Raw genomic sequence first — 21,089 nt, 5'->3', positions numbered from 1 at the left:
TTGTCTTCCATCTTTACCTGTAAATGAAGATCTATCTTTTTTTTTTTCTTTTTTTTTTTCCTTTCCTTTTTCTTTCTATTTTTTTTTTTCCTGTTTCCTACTGTCTGGATAGAAGTAAAAAGCAAGAGAGCAGACTTTGCTCATATTTCTGTGCCACCTGTGTCAGATTAGGGCTGACCTGGGAGCTGCACTCACTGCCTGCTGTTTTCACAGGGCTTTTGACAACCAAGACCTGCACTTCTATAGCATGGGTGAAGGATTAGTCACATGGAGAGGAACCTGCACACAGTAAGCGATGTGACACTGTTTCCCGCTGAGATAATAACTCCACTTTCCTGACAGGACAAGTGCAGAGGTAATTGAGATCTCAGAGAGATTAATTACGTGTACATGGCAGAGACTATAGCACTGGTAGCTTTGTTACCACAGCTTTACTTTGTGCGCTTCAAGGGAAACCGAGCACGGATTTCTGAGCTTTTCAGTAACAGAGCATGCAATGGACACATGTGACTGCTGGAGAATTGTGCTGAGATTTGGTAGTTACACTGTGGAGCTCAGAAACTTTTTCAATGAACTCTTTTGCCCCTCATCCACATATTTTCTGTAGCTTGAAAAATTCTGGCTCAGAAGTGTTGATTAATCTGTGTAAATTCCCAGGTGGGAACTGACATTCATCCTTAACCCGCCCTGTAGCCTCCTGTGGCGATCCTGTATTTATTATTGATATAAGATTTTGTCTGTGGCGCGATGAAGGAGAGCAGAGCAAACTTGTCATGTTTCTGTCACTTAGATTGGGTCTGTCAGGCCTCTGTGGTTTTAGCCAAGCCAACGTAGCAGAGAGGAATGATAAATGTCAACAGTTTCACAGTAAAGAAGTGAGTTTTGACTGAATTTGGGGTTAGAGACACTTGTTTTAGGTAGCATTTGCCTATCCATACTTGTTTCCCTCATAACTGAAGATCCATGTGGTTTTTCAGCTTAATTCCCATGAACTGCTATAGAAAATTTAGGTCATCTTACTATAGTGATTTCCGAGCCTTGGAAACTTCTCAGTTCTGCTTTGGTGCCTTGTGAAGAACCAGCTTTAGCAAAACAGTATTACATTTTTATCTCAATCATAAATCCATATCCCATTGGCTTCAAGTGCCAGAGCTGGCACATGCTGAGCACTGGCAGCAGCCAGGCACAGCAGCTGTCTTGCTGTTGGTGTTCATCGTACCAGCACTGAGCAGTCACAAAGATTTCTTTCTCCTTTCAATTTATTTGTAAATGCTTGCTGTGGGACAGGTCTACTGTAAGAGCACTTTGGAGGCTGAGGCTTTTCATCACTGGCACAGCTACAAAGCCTGGCTGGGAAGCTGGGCTGCCTGCAGTGGGTGCTGCCTGTACTGGGTGCTGCCTGCAGTGGGTGCTGCGTGTAAGGGAGCTGCCTGTAGTGGGTACTGCCTGCAGTGGTTGCTGCCTGCAATGGGAGCTGCTGCCTGCAGTCTCTCCCTCCTGCCACTCGCCTGTTGCCATGGAGAGCAGATTTTGTCATGCACACTAGTGGGTCCCGCGTCTCCTCTCTTCCCGGGTAATCTGCTGTCACTGCAGTCATCGCAATAACTGGGCTTCTTTCTCTCTCTCTCTTTTTTTTAATATACTCTTCTCAGTACCACATATTACATTCAGCTGCTTTGGTGCATTCCTGACATTAGTACCATGATGTGCTGTGCTCATTTGAACTGGGAGACAAAAGCCAGATGCACTCTGCTCAAAAAATTGCTCAGTTCTACTGTATGCTGTGAGGTTATTTGGGATGCATGCGCTAGTGTTTCACCTTTTGTCTTTAAAGTGATGTAGGATGAATGTCTTTCAAATGAAAAGACAGGCGACTGAAGGAAAAAAAGGGGGGGAAAAAACAAGTAACAAGATCAAAGACGTAAATAGAACAAAATATGCACAAGAGATCTCATCTGAGATCAAAGATGTGAGCGTAATTACCATGAATAAGACGTGCAGAGCTCACCAGAACAGAATGTTTTGTGTGCCTGGAGAATTCTGCAGAAATGAACCATTCTGTGGGAAATCAAATGCTTTGCAGAGTGAGGAAGGGACATTTGTTCTGCAGTGGAGGGGGGGAAAAGTGGAAAGCTCGTTGTTACTGTGAGCATTGGCTGACCCAGGGCAGGGTAGCAGCCATCGAAGTAAGTCAGAAAAAAACCTCCTAAGGTTTGATCATAAAAAGGTTATGATTTGGGTGGGGAAGAAGCAGCAGACGCAGCTCTTTATCCCTGGGAGATGCGTAGCTCTCAGGCATCCGTTTCCAAGGTTAAATGCAGTGATTGTGTTACAGGTGCAGCTGGAAAAAAACAATTGCTCTGCTAAAGTAACTTAATGCATAGAGGAATTGTACAGAACATGAAGAATTTCCTTTCCCTAACGCTGTTCCGTCAGAGATTGTGAATGTATCTGTGATTTTTATGGCTGTTACTCACACATGCCCACAGAAAGTCCCCATAAATTGAATAAATAAATAAGTTGTCTGTGAGAGTACATAAAGAAAGTTACAGTGACTGAACTGAGATTGCAAAATGCCAGTTCTTCCCAGGGAAAGATTTCACAGGCTTCATCCTGGTCACATATAAGAGAATAGTGATTGATTTCCAGTGGAACTAGTCTAGATTTGATCCTTCCCTGAGAACACGCACTGGATGCAGGTCAGTCCTTGCTGTGTTCCAGAAAGCCTTCTCCATGACTGTCTCAAGCATGAGGAGAGTGTGGGAACCCAAGGAGACCTGGGAGTGTTCATTATTCAGATTCAGACACAGGTCCACATGTCAGTCTTGCTTCCACTTGGAAGAGGGGAAGAAAAGGAAAGTGTGAATGCTGAGCCTACTGTCACCACTTATTTTCTCAGAAACCTTGCTGGAACTGCATTGAGCATAGGGATTTGTATGATGTTTGTGTTGCTGTTTTGTCTGGTGTAGGCTGATCAGGTATAATCTGATTCTGCTGCACGTGAACATTTTGCAAGTACTGTAGAATTTCTATGGTATCATAATGCATTTAAAAACGTATCATTTTTACCAGGCAAAATGATAGCCTACTTGGACAAGAAGTTGCACAGCATCTTCTATTCTCATTAGCACAACAGATCCAGTTCTATCTTCCATCACATCCTCATGGTCTTTCTGAAACAGAGGTATAGAGTTTCAATTGAGACAAGATTTTGTCCTTATGCTGGAGATATTACTTCACAGGCAGAGCACTGTTAAATCTTTAGTCCAGGATGATTTATGTTTTGTCATCTTAAGATCACCAGGTGCTGTCAGATCAGAGACAGGGGACAGTTGATTCTGCAGTGTGTACTACTGTTTCTGTTCTGCGAGTTTGGCTTGGGCTCCCATGCTGTATGGAATCAGTTAACTCACTCAAAAAATGACTGTGTATATATATATATGTATGTATGTGTATATATATTTATCTTGATGGTCTCAATCATATTCACAAATCCTTTTGAAATAACAAGCGTGCTCATGTTTCCTGGGCATCCTGCTTTAGATGTCCCTGCTGAATCTGGAGCATTGGTCAGGATGAACTCCACAGGTCTCTTCCAACTTCAGTCCTTCTATGGTTCTGAACTTGGAGCTCCTCAGTCTCTTTATTTGGATTCAGATGATATAACAATAGAAACCCCTGTCTCATTTTATTCTATAAATGGGTTCCATTCTACAAAATGAACTCAACAGGAATGGTGATCGCAAATTTTGTATGTGTCTAATATATTTAGTTATTTTCATTAGATAATGTTATGGGCTCTGGTTCAAATAAGTACTTAAATGCCAAAGACAGGCACACGAATAATCCCAAGAAAGTCAAGAAGGTGCTTTTATAGTGAATACTTAAGCCTAAGTGCTTGGCTGAATAAGAGCCATACTCTTGATTCTCATTAAAACAGTACCGAGAAGAGCATGTACGTAGTTTGTGCAGCAGAGTGAAGAAGGGCATTAATTGCATGTGAGTCTCTACCTTCTACCATAGTGTTTGGAATTTTGATGCTTGGTCCATAAGTGTTGCTGAAAGGCATAGACTTGTCTCTGAAAAACCAATTCACAATTGCAATTGGAATTCGAAAAATATTTGGTCCTCCTTCTCCCTAGGACTAGAGCCTTCCTTGTGATTCCAGCAGTGAAAGAGTTTTAGGGTGTGTGTAAAGACCACGCAAAGCTTAGTTTAAGTGGGAGTCAGGCCCAGAGTGTGTATATCAGGGACTATTTGAATTACACATTCAGTGCTGCTCATGACTTCTGCAGAATTGTAGAGCATGTTAGAAATAAAATACCGCTTACAAAAGGGGACTTATGTTTCCCATTCCTCTGAAAAAGAAATGAGGAGGAAAACATATCTGTGCCTGTTCAAAGGCTGCCCAAGGACAGCTTTCATTCTTTGTGACCCACTTATATGAGCGGCTTCCGCGGGAACTCTTCAGACAGTTATACTTTAAAAAGAAAAGAAAAGAAAAGAAAAGAAAAGCCCAATCAGTGCATCTAATCTTCAGCCTGACAACAGATCCAGGTTTGAAGCCATTGATAAATATCTTGCATCTCCAGCTGCCCTTGCAAAAATTACACAGAGAAAGAGATGAGCAGTACTGGAAATGAGAAATTAATTCTATCCATGTAAATATCACACAGCACAGTTAAAGATCCTTTTGTTTTTAAGAACTAGGTCACTGAGTTTTAGTTTCAGCCAGCACAGGCTGACCTATTGCTCTCGTGTCATCTTTCTCCAGCCATGTTTTTTAGGGCACTGTGTGAGTACTCTGGCTGTTCTGTTGGTATTGCCAGGCTTCCCAGAGTCCTCCTGGAAGCAGCCCTCCTGCTGGATTTCATGCCCACACCAGAGACAGCACCCTGGCATACATGAGGAAGGTGACACTTAGCAGAGGCTTATCAAACAGGAGCCCCATCACCCCTGATAGCTCACTGTGGGACAGGTGGGCAGCACTGATGGGCCTCAGCCTGCCCTGCACCACAAATCCTCACCAGATCTGAGCCTTCTGCCTTACTCAGAACAGAGACTGTTGGTAAATGAAGCCTTTTAGGTTCTTGTATCCTACCCAAGAACCAAATCAGTACATGCACTGTGGGAAGATAACAAAGCTTTTTCTTACATTTTTTTCACATTGCTTCAGTGCAGTGTTCGACAGTATTTGGGGAACATGCAGTGGGCAGGATCCAGGGGCTTGTGGTGTATCTGTTTGCAACTCCCAGAACATCCAGAAAGGAAAGAGAGACAGCACAAAGCTTGAGTGAGCTCCAGGCAGTAGTAATGGATGTCCATAGAGAGGTCCTATGTAACAGAAAAGGCCTTTTGTGGGAACCGGAGAAATGTGGAGTGACAGAAGGGTTAGTTGTAGTAAAATGTGGCAAAATGTGAGTCCTTTGGGGCTTCTGGTAGTCAGTGACTGAACTAGCAGCAAATATGCTTGGTGGTGTTGTTTCCTAAGGAAGAAGAAAACAGAAACTAATGAAATTTGTTGTAGTTGATTGTGATTTGAAGAAGTTAAGATATTCACCATCCCCTGTAGTAATTCCCTGGATACTATGTCATGTTAGGTCTACCAGAATGAAAAATAGATTTAAAAAATCAGTTTTATCTTTATACAAGCCCTGAATTCTTGTTGTTCCCATCATATAAATATTGAGTCATTGATATTTCATATGTCACACAGAATGGTTGAGATATCAGAGAAGCAGATGATTTGCATAAGCATCCCAGAGGCATTTTTGGCTGTCTAGCATGCAGAAGATTTAGCCTGTTGCCTTTACCCAGAGTCTGCTGTAATGCTGCATGCCAGAGATGATAATTCATTTTGAGAAACGTGATCAGAAGAGCCCTTATGGAGGTGTGACAGATGCAGCTGTAGCCATCACATGAAGTGCTTTCCCATAACCTGAAAAATGTATCTCCTGATTTTCTTTCTGGATGACTTTTTTAGGCATTGTTTAATTGAAGCCGTTGCACACAATGAAATGCCTAAAAGAGCAAGGGGATAAAAAGGTTAAAGTGCCCACAGTCATAGTTTCAGGACTTAATTGGACACTAGCAACTCAACTAGGAGCATTCCTCGGAAGAATGCTGGAGTTCTTGTAGGCTTCGAACAATGGAGATGCGTGGGTTGATGCCATCTGCAGCCTAGGGCTTGTGGAACAAAAAGATGTTTGAAGAAGAGGGAAATTCTCAGAGATATGGTAGAATGGGAATGATCTGAAAGTAATCAATCATTACGGTGACATAAATCACAACACACAACAGCCCACAGCCAGAAGATGTCAAATACCGCCTGCGGCGCGTCAGTCTCTCTGGCATCATCACTTTTGTGTGCCGTGCCACTGCTTTTTTGTGGGCCATCAATTTTGTTGGGTGATGAAACGCGAGAATGCTGCTAGTCCTCCTTCCTCGCTAATGCAAGCTTTATGATTGCGCACCCTAACGTGCACTTAAGGCGCATTCATCCTTTGACCCGAACTAACAATCAATTGTGAACTGGGTGCCAAATCCACCAGATGTTGCTTGATCTCATAATTACGTTAGTGCCATTGCTCCAGCGCAACAGCATCAAAACAATACCAGCCAATCTGGGGCACAAAGGGACTCTGCAACTCTCATGTGGTCATCTGGTTCACGCCTGACATTTTTGCCTAAAGCTCTCAGATGTTAAACTTAATTTTCCTTCCTTGATTATAAGCAAAATGATCTGTGCACAATATTAAAAAAACATTTATCAGCTGGAAAATAGTAAAAGACATGGCATAAACTCATATAAATGTTAATGAAAGGCAGACAAAATTAAGCAATATTATTGTGTTCTTCAAGCTCTTCCACTCTTTAACTTAAAAGAAGATCTGGTAGGGGAAATTGGAACAGTTTGAGGATAAGCACAGAAAGCACTGTTTTGTAATTTACTCTCCTTCTTTTTGTGGTTCAGAACACTGTCTCAACTTCTGCTAAATGGAGCAAGCATAGCTCTCCTTTAACTCATTCCAATATTGATAAACAGGTCAATAAAAATCACGGATCCCTTAATTCTGATAGAATGGCTCTGTCTTCCTGCTGTTGCCTATAAAAAGAAGCTTGACCTACCAGCTGCAGAGCTCCAACCAAGAAACTCTACTGAGTGCTAAAGCATGGACTGTGGCAGTTGTGTGATGGGATTTATTCCTCCAGCTTGAGCAGTGCTCTGCTGAAGGTCTGTGGGGCATTCCGAGTGCAAGGCTCCAAATCACAGTGCAAACGTATCTGAATGCAAATGTCTCAAACTGTTACTCTTTGTCTTGTGAAACTGAGCTAAGTGAAGCTGAAATATAACAAGGATGTTTTCATCCCATTTTTCCCAGCTCTCCCACACCCCGTATTGCCGCTGGGCCTGATGCCCCTCTCATTCATTGGTCTCCCTTCTTCTGGAGCTCAGCCCTGAGCACTGGGGCCAGATGTGGGTGCAGAATGGCACGTGGGACCAGAAACTCAGGGGCCAGGGCTGCTGTGCTGCCCTCAGGAAATTTTGCTTTTTTTAAAGCAGCAGTGATGGTGAAATGGCAGTGTTTGCCTTCTCTCTTGATTGTGAACTATAATGTCTCAAACATGAGACAAGGAAAACTGAAGCATGGGACAGTAACTGCCAGCTAAAAGGAATTTCTAAACAATACAGTTTGGCTTCAGCTTCTAGTATTCTCCATTTTACACTATTTTCACTTCAAATAGAATATAAAGTCAGACATAGAGAAATTTTACTTCCTGCACTACTACAGTTTTCAACCATAATGGTCCGCGTAGACCAGTAGGTAAATATTATACCCTAAAGTTTCAAATGATTGCCATCTTTATGCTTCACATCTGATTTTTAATAAATGTTGTTTTACACACTGCAATCATATTACAGGATGTAGAACTCAGAATAATCGTGAACCATATAGCAGAGCTGAGTATGTTCAGGGTGCACGCACGTCTCAGCTCTGATCTAACAGCACAAATCTGAAGCAATTTCCTTGAAATCAGTTCAATTACATCAGCACAAACCCTATAAAAGTGGGATGAGAGTCAGGCCTTTATTTCTTTTCCAGTCAGTTCTAGAGATATCGCATTTTCCATTTAGTCAAATGAAAAGAACTGTAAAGGGATAGAAGGAAATGATAGAACTAGATTTTATTATTTAACATATGGGAAACTTGGTTATTTTTATTTTTTTACCATAAGCGTATGATGGAAAAAGAGCTGAAGTAAAATGGAAAAAATTCATCTCAGGTGTTGTGTCATGAAATCCAAGGAAGTGACATCAAAGATTAAGTCTGGTCCATTTATTTTTAAGCTGCGGTCTTTAAGTATCAGATTTTATGTCTGGATTTTAATGTGAATTTTAAAATATCTTTTTTCTTTTGGTAAACATAAAACTGAATAAGGATCCGAAAAACCTTAATCTGCCACGTTGGTACCAACCATAACAGGCACTGAAATTCTTTTTTCTTGGAGAAATGGCAGAGCAGAGGGCTCAGGGTATGCAGAACCCTGGCACATGATTGCCCAGGGACGAGCCAGGGAAGTGCAGAGGAATGTGGGGACTGTGGTACGGATAAGACATGGATCCATCACGCTGAGTTCTGCTCTGAGTGCGACACCAAAAACCCTTCTGTGGGAAGAAGTTGACTGGAACTGCTGGAGTTTCTTTTCATGGGTTATTTAAGCAGTACAAGATGTTGTTAATTCTGAGTTTCTTGCATGTTATTCAGGAAAGTATGTCTGATTATGTAAATTAAAAGTTGCTGCTTAGAAATATTTTGCTTGAGAGATTGCAAAGGCGACACAGTAAATGAATTAAGATCAGAGAGTCTTGCTCAAGTGAGAAGATGCATAAGTAACCACATGTGTTGTTGAAAAATACATATTGTTTACAACGTACTCTTACAAGATCCTTAAATATTTCACTTTGAGGTTTGCTTGATATAAAATATTGCATTTGTTCAAGTTTGTCACATGGGCTGGGCTCTAAGCTGACTTGCTGCTACATCCAGAATAAAACCACTATGCCATCCCACTGCAATTTTGGATTTAATTTGGTTACTTTCCATCTCTTTAAGAGAAACAAGAGAGTTTTCAAACCAAAAGGCACTGACTGCTTACCTAATTAAAAATGTATCCATCTGCTGGTTTGGTGGCTGACTTGTTATTCAAAGCATGCGGATCTAAGTAGGTTGATTTATTTATGAAGACCTTATGACACTGAGAGATATGCACTGAAAAACATGTAAAAATAAATGTGGCTGCAGATGGGTATATACACATGGATCTTTATGGGGTTCTAAATAACATAGTGTTTTGGAAAATAGGCTTTTCGGGGAAGGTCCTTTTGTGAATGCTGCTCAGAAAGCAGCGCCTCCTATTGTACGGTGTTGGCCTGCGATGTCAGAGGCGGACATTGGTGGGATGGCAGCAGAGGTTGAACCTTCCCACCAGTATCCCGTTACATTCTGTTGCCATGTGACAGCAGCAGAGGGGCAGTCTGATAAATGGTGTCTGACATGGAAGTGCATATGGAACAAAGGTGTGTCACTGAATTCCTCCATGCGGAAAAATGGCACTCAGTGACATTTGTGGACACTTGCTGAATGTTGATGGAGACCCAACTGTGGATGTGAGCACAGTGTTTTGTAGCTGAGAATTTGCTCTTTCAAATAGTGTTTTTCTGCTGTTTATATCTGTTGTCATTTCCATGCAAATAAATAGGAGACATTACTTTTGGAACAACCTACATACAACTATGTGCTTCTACGTATTTAACATTTAAAGCTCCAACAACAGAGCAGCCAGCTAACATGTGGTGTGGTAGTTTGAGTCTGAATAATCTATAGTGCCTTTTGAGGTGCAGTGATGATTGGTTCTGAAAACTTTGTGTGTGCAATTGACTCTTCAGGAGATGCTACATTTTCATCATTGCTTTATTTAGGGAATGTTTTAAAGTGAATTTTAATCGAAGGAGAAAATCATTATTGCTCACAAATATTGTGTATTGGAATCAGGGTAAATGCTTTCTTCTAATATTTAATTTCATTGAGATATTGGTTGATCTTCACCAAAGCAAATTTCTTAGTAATTACACTAAGGTGAAGGGAAAATCGGGTTCTAATGGATTCATTCTTGATGTCATAAATATTGTTGCAGTCCTCAGGTAAAGTTTATTCACCATTTTATGGGCTCTGGGAAGTTCCCAGTGTAATGAAGCCATCATGGGATTTCCATGCTGGGTGTGGAGCTGTTAGTGTTAAGTCTCACATCATTACTGCTGCAATTCCACTGGCATGAGCTGGCTTCTTTAACTAATATAATGGACTAATGCCCATGCTTTGTATACGATGCTGTAAGCAAAGCCGAAGTTGTAGGTGGTCTGCATTGGCCACCTGAGAGGTATAAGGAAAGTGGAGAATTACGTGGCTGGGAACAGTGCTGGAGGAGCTTTATGGCCTCTGTTTCTGTTTACAGCACTGTTTCTAATGGGCCCTTCTCAGCTTTTCTTCCCTCCATGGGCCTGGCCACATTTCTTCAGGTTTTGTGTATGTTTGCTTGTGCGTTCACATTCATACGTGACAAAAGAGACAGAAATGATCCCTTTATAGACCACCTGACTGCACTGATAGCCTAGCAGATTGAAACCATCTTGCATCTAACAATGAAGTTGCTTTCAGCAGAAAGGTATTTTGTACCGTATCAAGCTCTGACAATTGTGCTCAGCTCCACAGAAATGCATTTCTCTAAGCCAAGGTCAGTTTAAACTGGTTCCCCAGTATATGCATTTTTAAATTCCCTGGGAATCTCTTTTTATTTTCATGTCAAGACAAGCATGTGGGCTTCTTAGCGCCAACAAAGTACAGAAATACGATTTGTACGTAGATTTAGCCAAGGAAGGATATTAGACTGAGTTGGGTTTTGGTAGGAAGCCATTTTTTGGGGTAAAACTCTGGAGATGTTTGAATAATCCTTATACTAACAGATGTCACCACCGGGAATCTGTTTTACTTTTACAGCTCTTTATTTGAGTGTCTTGCTGGCATTTTTGGTTACTTTGGAACCATGGGTGAAACTCAAACAAATCTGTGCTGTGCTTGTGCTTTGATCTGTCCCAAAGATACGTTTTGATGAAAGTTCCCGATAGAAATCAAGGAAAGGAAACCTGTACATTTTACTTTGTGTGCTCCCTTCGTGCAGAACCATTCTTCTCTGCTTCCATAAGGAATGGATAAAAAAATTGTACCGGTAATCCTTCGCTTTTGTTTCCAGTGCACTGCAAATGGCTGCTTTCCTGGTCCTGTGTGAGCCCTTGAAATAGGGGACAAGGGATCGCAACGGGTCAGGGCAGATGGTTAGTCACACTCCTCCTTAGAATCGAGCCCATTGTCTGGGCGCTAAGCAAGTTTTCCACTGCTCATTTCAGCTGCCATTGGGAACTGTGGGCAGCGTGGTGACACGGGTAAGGATTCGTAATAGTGATGGGCAGGGGGCCGCTGAGGGAAGGTGGCGGCTCTGGGGCAGGAGCAGCACTGTGCGGTTCTTCCCGAGCATAACAGTTTTCCTGTTTTCATCAGGATACCACATGAGAAAATATTTGGGGAAAAAATGTTGTTGGAAACACTGGCTGTGTAGGTATTTGGAAAGTCTGACAGCAGAGCGTCTCAGTGAGGCAGTACGAGTGAGTCATCTCTAATGGACACGGAGCTCTGAGGTAGAACTCAGAACTCAGAGGCGCTCCTGCTGCCGCGTGCGGGAGGATGGTGTGGGTTCGGGCTGCTTCTGTCAGCGGGATGAGCTGTGTGCTGCTGGGGAGTGGGGAACGGGCTCAGCCAAACTGTGCTTCCGGCCAAGGGAAAGCTGCCTGATGGTGCCAGCGGTGCACTGAAATAACAGGAACTAATTTCTATCTCCTAAATTAGAAGAATTCTTAAAATTAGGTTTGTGCCTGAGCAGCACGATGTGCAGGCATGGACCCATGCGGGTCTTTTGTTCTTCTGTCCCTGTGGTGCTCACATCCCCGAGAGTGGGCTTGGCAGCCGGCTGTGTGAGGGGCTGCACGAGGATATCCATGTTTGTGACAAGAGCCAGCAGATGGGTATAAATGAAAAGCAAGGCAATGCAGTGGCAGCGCTGCCAGCACGGCAAACTTCATCTTGTTCTCTGAACACTCCTCAGATCAGTGGCAGCACAGAGGAAAACAATAACCGTCACCTTTTTGACATAAAATCAATCAAATGGCATTTTTTGTTCTTGTTTTATTTCTCCTATTGTTCTTCTTGCGGGTTTTCATTTCTATGTCTTTTTTTGCTTGGCGTGAAATGAATCTAGAATTTGCAGTATTTTGCAATAAAATCAGTGCAGACTGTGAGCTAGAACACATGCAAATGCATGTACACAATTTCCCCAGCTAGAGGTTCCCTTAAAACGTGACAAATCGTTTCTTAGATAATAAACAGCCATTCTTTGCTGCCTGCAGCTTCTCTGTAGCGAGGACAGAGACATTCAGGGAATGCATCAGACAGAGATAAGCCCAGCATTATTATTTCCAGGTTGGCCAGTAGACAGCAGGTATAAAAGGTCCTTTCGTGCCTTACAGATGTTCCTGAATGAAGCTGTCCCTCTTTGTGGGAGCAGCGCGGCAAACAGTGGCTGCCTGCAGTTCTCTCTGAGCTGATATTTATTCAGCTCCTCTGTTTTAAGGCAGGCATGGCAGGCACTCATCTCCAGCCAACTTGTAAAGTTGCACTGTGACAGCGACCAAGAGTGTCTCAGGAAACCTGTGCAGAGCTGAGCACAGCCCTCCTCCTCCCTCTCGATCCCTGCCCAGCCCGGGCAGCACAGCATCCACTCTTGCATTCATGGAAAAAAAGCACAAATACTTTCCACTTTTGGGGAGTATAAAACCCAGAGTCTTACATTTTATTCTACAGAAAACCAACCCGTCTGTATCCTGCTACTAAAAAATGGCACAGTAATAAAGAAGGAGGGGCTGGTTTTGTTCCTTAGTGTAAGCACAGAAACAGTTTCCTTCTATATGGTTGCTAGAATTTTGTTCATTAGTCTGGGTGGAGTATTGCAGAGAGCATGGCTCATTCAGAGCTCATTGGGATTTACTCTCTTGCAAGTGCCAGAAATGTTCAGGGCTCCGTAGGGAACCTGTCCCTGGTACAGCTTGATTGGTACCATCATTGCATAAATAATCTCTGCAAAGATCACTGTCTCCAAACACACAGAAGAGCCATGAGTCAGAGCAGCGGCATGCTGTTCTTTAGGTTATTTTATCAGACTTTGCTCCGTAATTCTCTGTGCATCCAAAGGCATTACTGCAGAACATTGAGCAGGACAATAAAAACAATCCTGTATATTTTATGTTTATTTATTTTTAGTAATACTTGAAGAGATTAATGGCAGAGAAGCTGAAATTCCTGCAGGAAAACAAATCCAAAACATTGATATTGATTTAGGATTGATTCTATTCCACACGAAGGGCCCGGTTCCACCTCTTCAGCTTTCCTAGCCAAACTCCTATGAAAATTCATTTGACTTCACCTTAGACCAGACCAAAATCTAGCTGAGAAATCCCAAACTGCGACCTTGTTCTTGAAAGAGGAAAGCTACGTCCGTCAGACTCAATCGCTTCCCCACTGCGGAGATGGGTGTGTGCTCCTAAAGAAATCTGGATGTAGTTTGCGATCCCCCCGCGCTCAGACTTCAGCCTCACCCCTCGCGTTCAACCGAGGCTCCTCCGAAACTGCCTCCAACATCTTTCCCTGCCACTTCTGGCCCGGGCTGCCGCTCCCTCCGCGGTTCCTCCTGGTGGGAGCAGCCCTCCCATGCCCCCGGCTGCCCCCCGCTGTCCCCCAGCCCATCCCGCCCTGCTCGGCGGCTGGAGGCCGATCGCCTGTTAGAAGCGCAGCTGCTGCGGCCCGGCAGCACAACGCCAGCGGTGCTCGAAAGCCTTTTGTAATCATTAAGGGATCTGTTCACCTCCGCAGCTCTCAATAACCTTTCGGCGCAGTGTAGGCACGCACATTCCGCTCTGAGTTGCCAGGCATCTGTGCTCGCACTGCCAACAACCTGCGGGGCTGCGCAGCTCCGCACACGTTGTTCTCGGTCACGCTCCGACTTGGGACAGCTGCGTTTTGCTGCCTGCCCCCGGCCTGGGACGGCACAGCGAGCCCAGCCCTGTGTGCACTGCTGAGGTGGGGGCTCTGCTGTGCTGCATCGGGCCTGTTGTTGGGTGACAGGCTGCAGCACTGAGCGTGGCACTGGCTGCATTTCTTCCTTTTGTTCCTCACTGTATCTGAGCTGCTTTTCATGTTTTACAGTTTGCCGGTGCCCTTCGGTGCTCGCTGTTGGTAGGCAGCACAAACTGTATCACAAACACTCCTGTTTGGTCAGTGCTTTTGGTGACGGGATTTCTGTTTGGGGACCTGATAGCAGCATTCTGTAAATGTTAGGGATTGCACTGGACAGAGCAGGAACAGCCGCTGCTTCACTTGGCACTGACACTCACCCAGCCCTGCTTGGGGAAGGGAAGAGTCCTGCATGGCTGTCCCTGTGCTGCCAAGGCCTGGCTGGTGCCCAGTCAGAAGCTCACCATCAGGCTTCTGCCATTAACATAAAGGCTGCAGTAAATAGGGAACTGTTGAGATGATGGTCATGGTTAAGAGAAGGAAGTGTCAATACGATGCAGTGCCTTAAGCTGGCTTGTTTTGCAGAGTGGATTTGCAAATGAGCTACAGATCTGATCCCTTTCTTATTGAGGTCAGCAGCAAAGCTGCCGGTGATCCCAACTGGAACAGAACTGCTGTGCTGCTGTGCTGCTCTCCTCGCTGGAATGCTGCAGCTTTCTGTGCTCCGGCAGCAGCTTCAGCTAACGGCAGCTCAGCCCGGGGAATCGCATCCTGCTTGGACCCTGCTCCCACACAGCTACCAAGGGGTTTGGTCAGGTTTGGTTGGGCAGATGTGCTGTGCTCACAGCTCTGACAAAGGTCGGTGAGCCCGCAGGGGATGGTGCGCAGTGCGGTGCCAGTGTCAGCCGTGCCACCATGCTGGGCGCTGGGCCTGCAGGGCTGTGCAGGGCTGTGCTGCAGGCACACAGCTGCCTCGGGCTGCAGTGCCCTCTGTGCAGGGGCTGGCTGGGTGCGAGCTGTGTGGGAGAGCGGTAAATGGCTCACATTTTTGTGGGAAAAAGCTTTTCAGAGGAGCCGGGTGCATTTTCCCCTCCAGGCTGTGGGATTGCATACTAAAGGAGGATCTGCGCTTCCTCCCCCCGCTGCTTCTTTTTCCTCCTGCTTTTCCCCACCTCAGCGTGGTGCTGGGCCCCAGGAGGCCCACGAGCACACAGCGCTTCCTACCGAGGCTGTCACTTGACTGACAGCAAAAAGCTTCTGGGAGATGGACGAGTGTGAGTAGGTGGGCAGGGGGAGAAAGGGGAGAATGGCGCAGTGTGCAGCAGCCCCACATCCCGCTGGGGCAGGAAGGCGCCAGGCTGTGCGTGCTGCATTCATGGCCGGGCAGGGTGCAAGGCAGCTCCTTGTGCGGAGCCGTGTGATGCTCCAGAGCCCTGCTAGGAACGGTGCTTGCTGCGGGACTGTGATCTGAGCACACCGTACCTGCCAGCAGGATGCTGTGTGTGTACCACAGTGTTCAGCAGTGCCTCAGAACGAACAGCAAACAAATGGTGAATGAAGGGGAACAGCAATCTATCTGTGATAGCTGCCCTGCTGCTGCCAAGCACGGACAGGGCCGGATCCCAGTGTGCGCTGTGGGCTGTGGGCAGGGTCAGCCCGAGTGCTGCTGTTGCTGGCATGGCCGTGTGGGCATGGCCGTGCTGAGTGACCCCGAGTGAGGAAGCAGCAGTTGTTTTGGCCTGGCTTCTTTCACACCCTCCTAACAGCCAAAGCGCAGTGGAGTTGGTTCAACTGGGGCTGTTTCAGTTGTTAAATTTACAGGCCCGATTTGTATTGTCTGTGTTTATTTCATCTGAAAAGATCACTGAATTACAATGGCATCAAAACACCTGGAATCTTTTACAGGTTTCAAGGTATGTCGTTTTTTTATGACAACTGGTATTTCTGTCATTGCAATAGAAACAAACGAGGCTTCTGCCCCTCCAGCAGCTCCGCATCATTCACCCCGACGTGAAGGTGGGAGGCTCACATCACTGGAACCAGCGCTGCCTGCTTTAGGGTGCCTTTTCAGAGGCAGCAAAGTAATGATCACATCGTTACCGCAGATGGTGCGGGGGGTGCCCGGCGCTCCGGACGGGGCAGCGGGGCGCTCGTCGCGGCCGCCAGGTGTCGCTGTTGCCCAGCGGTGCGGGGCGCTGCGGGCCGCTCCGTGCCCGGTGCCCGCGGTTCCGGGTCGCCGCGTGGTACCGTGATGGGGCGGGGGCTGCTCGGGCTGTTTGCCGTTCCTGTACTTGTTCATTCATCTGCTCCGCTCGTTATTCCCTTCTCCTCCGCTTTCCCCGCTCCGAAGCTCCTCGGGCCGCTCCGTTCCCGTCCCCGCCGCCCGTTTCGGCCGCCGCTCGCAGGGGCGGTGCGGGGCGGGGCGGTTGTATCGGGGCGGGCGGCGATTGGCGGCGGTTGGCGGCGGGTCCCGCCCCGTTGGCAATGCCTATGGCCGCGCGCCCATGCGGGCGTTATTCCACTGGGATGGCGCGGCCGGGCGGCATGGCCGGGGTCCCCGTCGGCGCGCTGCTCCCGCTGCTCCCGCTGCTCGTCGGTGTCTGCGGGGCCGTCACCGGCTCCCGCGTGTATCCCGCTAACGAAGGTGAGCAGCGGCCGACCCGCGCTCCCCGCACCGCGATAAAGTTCGCTGTCGGTGCCGGTCCGTCCGTCCGTCCCGCTGCCCCTCGGGTGGTGCCGCGAGTCGGGGCCGCACAGGTGCGCGGGGCGGAGCGCGGTGCCGCAGCCCCCGCACCTCTCGCACCTCTGGCCGGGGCAGGAGCCGCCGTCTCCCGCTGTTCTCCCGGAGCGGCTCCGGGTGGTGCCTGAGGAGCGGGCTGGGTTCGGCTCGGCGCGGGACAGGCTGCGGCGGGATCCGGCCCGCTCGTGGGTGCCGGTGGCCGGGCAGCGCTCCGCCGAGCGTGCGAGGCGCCGCTCGTTCGCTGTTGTTTGCTCCGCTTGCTTACACTGCCCCGCTGCCCCGCGCCGCCCGAGCGGCTCCAGCAGCGCAGCTCCGTATCTCTCAGCGCGGGCGCCTGCCCGGGTCCCCGCGCTCGGGAGCGCTCGGCTGCGCGGTGTCTCCGAGCTCGGCCGGAGCGTAACGCGCTGTGTTTTGTCTCCGCAGTGACCCTGCTGGACTCCCGCTCGGTGCAGGGGGAGCTGGGCTGGATCGCGAGCCCGCTGGAAGGAGGGGTAAGTCCGCCGCTATCGGATCGCGAGGGCAAAAGGGGGCGATTAGTGCGTTTCAGAGAGCCCTAATGGCGCGATTAGCGCTGATTGCGGCGGGGAGGTCGGGTTTCGGCCCGGGCTCGCGGAGTGAATTACTCTTTGTTGGGGAAACTCTATACTCCCTTCGGATGGCTCTGTCATGGAAGAAGTAGAAACCAAAAGGGCAGAAAAGAGGTTTCGGAATTAAGGGATCGGTTCAGGCACGGGCTTAGGTGCCTGTTTAAAGGCGAAAGACCGACGAGAAACGCGATCCGGCGGCTGAACCGGCTGTAATTACTGCGACCGGGGGCTGGCTCCGTCGGGCCGCGCTCCGGGCGCTGCCGCTCACGGGTACGACGTGGGTCGGTGCCGCCGTCGGGTTCGCGCTGCATGCGGTGCGCTGGGGCTCCCGTTGGTACCTGCAGCGCAGCCTGTGCCGCCCGGCTCTGATGGTGCGCGTTTCTTATAGAGGTGACTAGAAGAGAGTCGCTCCGATTCCCTGCGGGGCGGTGATAGCAGCAGGCTCACCCGGAGGCGGCCGGGGCTCAGCGCGAGGCAGCGGAGGGGCTGCATGCAGCAGGGCAGGGTGCCCGCAGCGCGACCCGCTGCTGCCAGCCCGTGGGATGCAGGGCTGTGCTGCTGGGGCTGCCGGGGTCACCTCGGTATGTGGTTAGAAGGGGCTTCGTTAAAGAGAACAACTTAAAGATGCAGGCAATGCACGGTACTCGTTAATTACAATAGTTATTTTTTTTTAAAAAGCCCCCCACTCAAATCCTTTTAGTATTAGATGGCTAAAGCGGCTTAGTTACTTCTCTTTGAGCACCCTAAGCCAAACTGGATGAAGAATAAGTGCTGAAAGAGCTGGACCCGTACGTAACAAAGTGCCGGGTTCTTTGAGAAACCGATGTGTTTAGTTGTGTGTGTGTTCCTGCTTGTAATTAGAAGAGAGCTAAGGAAACAGCAGCGGGTGGAAGGAATCCGAGGTTGTGCTCGTTGGCGATGCATTATGCATAAGCTCTGAATAGCCATAACATGGGAGAAAGGGGGATTGTTTGGCTCCTCTATTGTTGTTCTGCCTGAACTTGACTACAGCCCTGGCTGGGGCTGAGCCTGGGCACACTGAGCTCCGGAGCACGGGACTGAGTGGCAGCCCTGCAGGCTGCGCTGCGGTGCCTGCTGCTTGCAGCCCTCGGCCTGCACTGCTGCCAGGAGCAGCTCTGTCCTGGGCTGGGCTGTAGGGCTGCACCCCGGGATGGGCAGCTCTGTGCGCAGGGTCTGTCATACAGCTCCACTAGGGGAACCTGCTCTGTGGATGAAAGTAGGATCCAATGTATAAGTTTTAGTAAGTCAGTGGTGAATTGATGACCGGGGAGAGCTTTGTTACAAATAATTGTTGAGTTCTCCCTTTCCCCTTATGTCTTCCTGGAAAGCTCCGTGCAAGCTGGAGAAGGCAAAGTGTGCTCTCCTTGTGGACGTGACTGGTTTCACTAAGCCTACATACGCATGTTCTATTTTTAAGCCAGTAGTGAAAAATTTAAGAGTACATGGTCTGCTCTGAGAGTCTGTGCTTGGAAAGCGTTTATTTTAGCTTCATGTGCTGCAGATTTATTTCAGGCAGCAGCAGTGAACTCTTTCCTTTATGTTCCTGGGAAGACCCCATCCTTCAGCACCAGTTTATCTGGGCTCACCTTCACATCTATTCCAGGAGACTCAGCTCTGCACCTCAGCCAGTCCCTGGGTTGTGAGGGCTGTGTGAGTAAGAAGGGTTGGAGATAAATGCCATCATTTAGCAACGACTGGCTGTAATCAAACACATAGTAGCCCTGGAGGAATTAATGAATTGCAGCATAGACATAATTAATGATTTTTCTCTTGCGTTTCGCAGATGAGAAGCAGGTTTTGTGCCCAGAATGTTTTACTTTGCATCATTAAACCGTGAGATGAGTTGAATTATGAAAGTTAACTTTTTGTTTTCAAGCTTGGATTTACGCTTTTGACCACGTACTTGGAGTTACAAACCATTCACAGTGGCTGGAAGTCTTGGGGCTCTGGTCGTTTTCAGCTCTGGCAGGGAGATGTGCTTGAGTTTGGTTTGTGTGTCCATGAAGTAAGGAATGTTTGCCTGTGTGCTGGCAGGCAGGGCCGTGCTGAGCTCCTGAGCAAGGCTCACTGAGTGCAACTGCTGCCTGGCCTGTGGCCTCAGCCGGCTCTGTGTCGATCTGCGTTGCAGCATCCTCCTTTGTATGAGCAAGGTAAAGGAAATCCCGTCAGCAAGTATTGCTTCCCTCTGCTGCTTCCCTTCCCTTCTGCCACACACATACTGGTAGCCTAGATGGGACATAAGCAGAATGGAAACTGATGGATCATAAAGACAACATCGTAACAGTAAACTAGCTTCGTGGCAGCTGTAAATTAAATAACTGTCTTCTTACTAACATTGTGTTACGCTTTACATTGATAGATGACTTCTCAAGATTTATTTTTACCTTTTTCTGTGGAAAGTCATGGCATGCTGAGTATTGACTTCCCTCCCCCCTCCTTCCCCATCCCCTGCTTCCATTTTAATTTGCAGTTATAGCTGGGCAGCAAATAAAATATTATTCTCTGTGCTCCTGGTGACTCATGGTGCTGACTGCTGTCTTTCTATAAACGGATTCAACTAAGCTGGAATCTCTTTAAGTAAAAATGGCTCTCCTATGAGCAATCCTTGGGAGGAGCGTGCAGGATCTTATACTGGAAGCCCCTTAACTTTAAGAAGGCTTTTGTTTATCAAAGCCGTGGTTCAGAACAGCACTTCTGGGAAGTCTCTCTGAAGTTTCTGCTGTTTTTATTTTTTCTTTCTTTTCCAAGGATGATTTTTATCTACTTTTTTTGTGTAGCATTCAGGCAGCATTCAGGCATTATCTACTATGTGCTGCCTTGTTGGTGTTTTGTGAAGAAGGATTTCTCTTATACCAAAACACTGCAGGGGTTTTACTAGGAGTATCTTGCCAAGGCCCCTCTTCCCACTCCAGGAAAGCACTGTGGTGAACTTTCATGTATCACAATCTCTAAAACATTTTGGGGTTGGTTTGTTTGTTTGTTTCCAAAGCTCTTGCTTATGTTTTCTTTCTCTTTAAGCTCCTCATCCTGCAATGGTTTAGTGCAAGATCTCTTCTTTGCGTGTCTTCCTTGGATTGCATGCATCTTTGCTCCATAATTGTGTTGCCTGTTAGTTGGGCACTTCTGAAGGAGGTGCCTGAACTTGATTGAAGAGTGGAAGAGTTCTAGAAGGTGGAGCTGGCTCAGTTTGGAAGCTGTTAGAAATAACCAGGGCTGGTTTAGCAGTGTAAGAGCCATGATGGTGATGCCAGAAATCTGGATGTTTCTCCATCTCTGTCATATGATTTCGCTGCCTGTTGCTCACGTGTACAAAGAGAGGTTCTCATTTGCTGCAGAGGAGACACCAGGGCTGGTGTTGTGCTACCAGGCTGTGAAGTGCTGCATGTGCCCTGATCCAATTCAGGTCCTGGGGGCTGAGCTGTTTTGTCTTACCTGGTTTGGAGCCTGCTTCTCTTCAGTGGGTTCCTTGTTGAATGTCCAAGTAGCTGAAGTCCTGGCTATGGCACAATAGATGTGTTTATTTGTTCTCCCGCAGTGGAAAAAATGCCATCTCCCTGTTAGTTG

At 47.2% G+C, this 21,089-nt stretch overlaps 1 protein-coding gene across 2 annotated transcripts in view; it reads left to right on the top strand.

The window, feature by feature from the left end:
• The window catches only part of EPHA4 (EPH receptor A4), a 198,731-nt gene that overhangs the window by 88,893 nt on the left and 88,749 nt on the right, over positions 1–21,089 (top strand). The window contains exons 1-2 of one of the 2 annotated variants that reach the window (XM_015871334.2): positions 16,629–16,821; positions 17,341–17,408. In XM_015871334.2, the coding sequence (XP_015726820.1) occupies positions 16,662–16,821; positions 17,341–17,408 (228 nt within the window). In that variant the 5' untranslated portion in view covers positions 16,629–16,661. Of the gene's footprint in view, positions 1–16,628; positions 16,822–17,340; positions 17,409–21,089 lie in introns of those variants that run through there. The other variant, XM_015871333.2, reaches the window with a different exon arrangement.

Source organism: Coturnix japonica, chromosome 9, assembly GCF_001577835.2.
Source record: "Coturnix japonica isolate 7356 chromosome 9, Coturnix japonica 2.1, whole genome shotgun sequence".
NCBI classification, from domain to species: Eukaryota; Metazoa; Chordata; class Aves; order Galliformes; family Phasianidae; genus Coturnix; species Coturnix japonica.
Note: the sequence above shows the minus strand (reverse complement) of the source record. Positions and strands in the feature narration are given on the sequence as shown.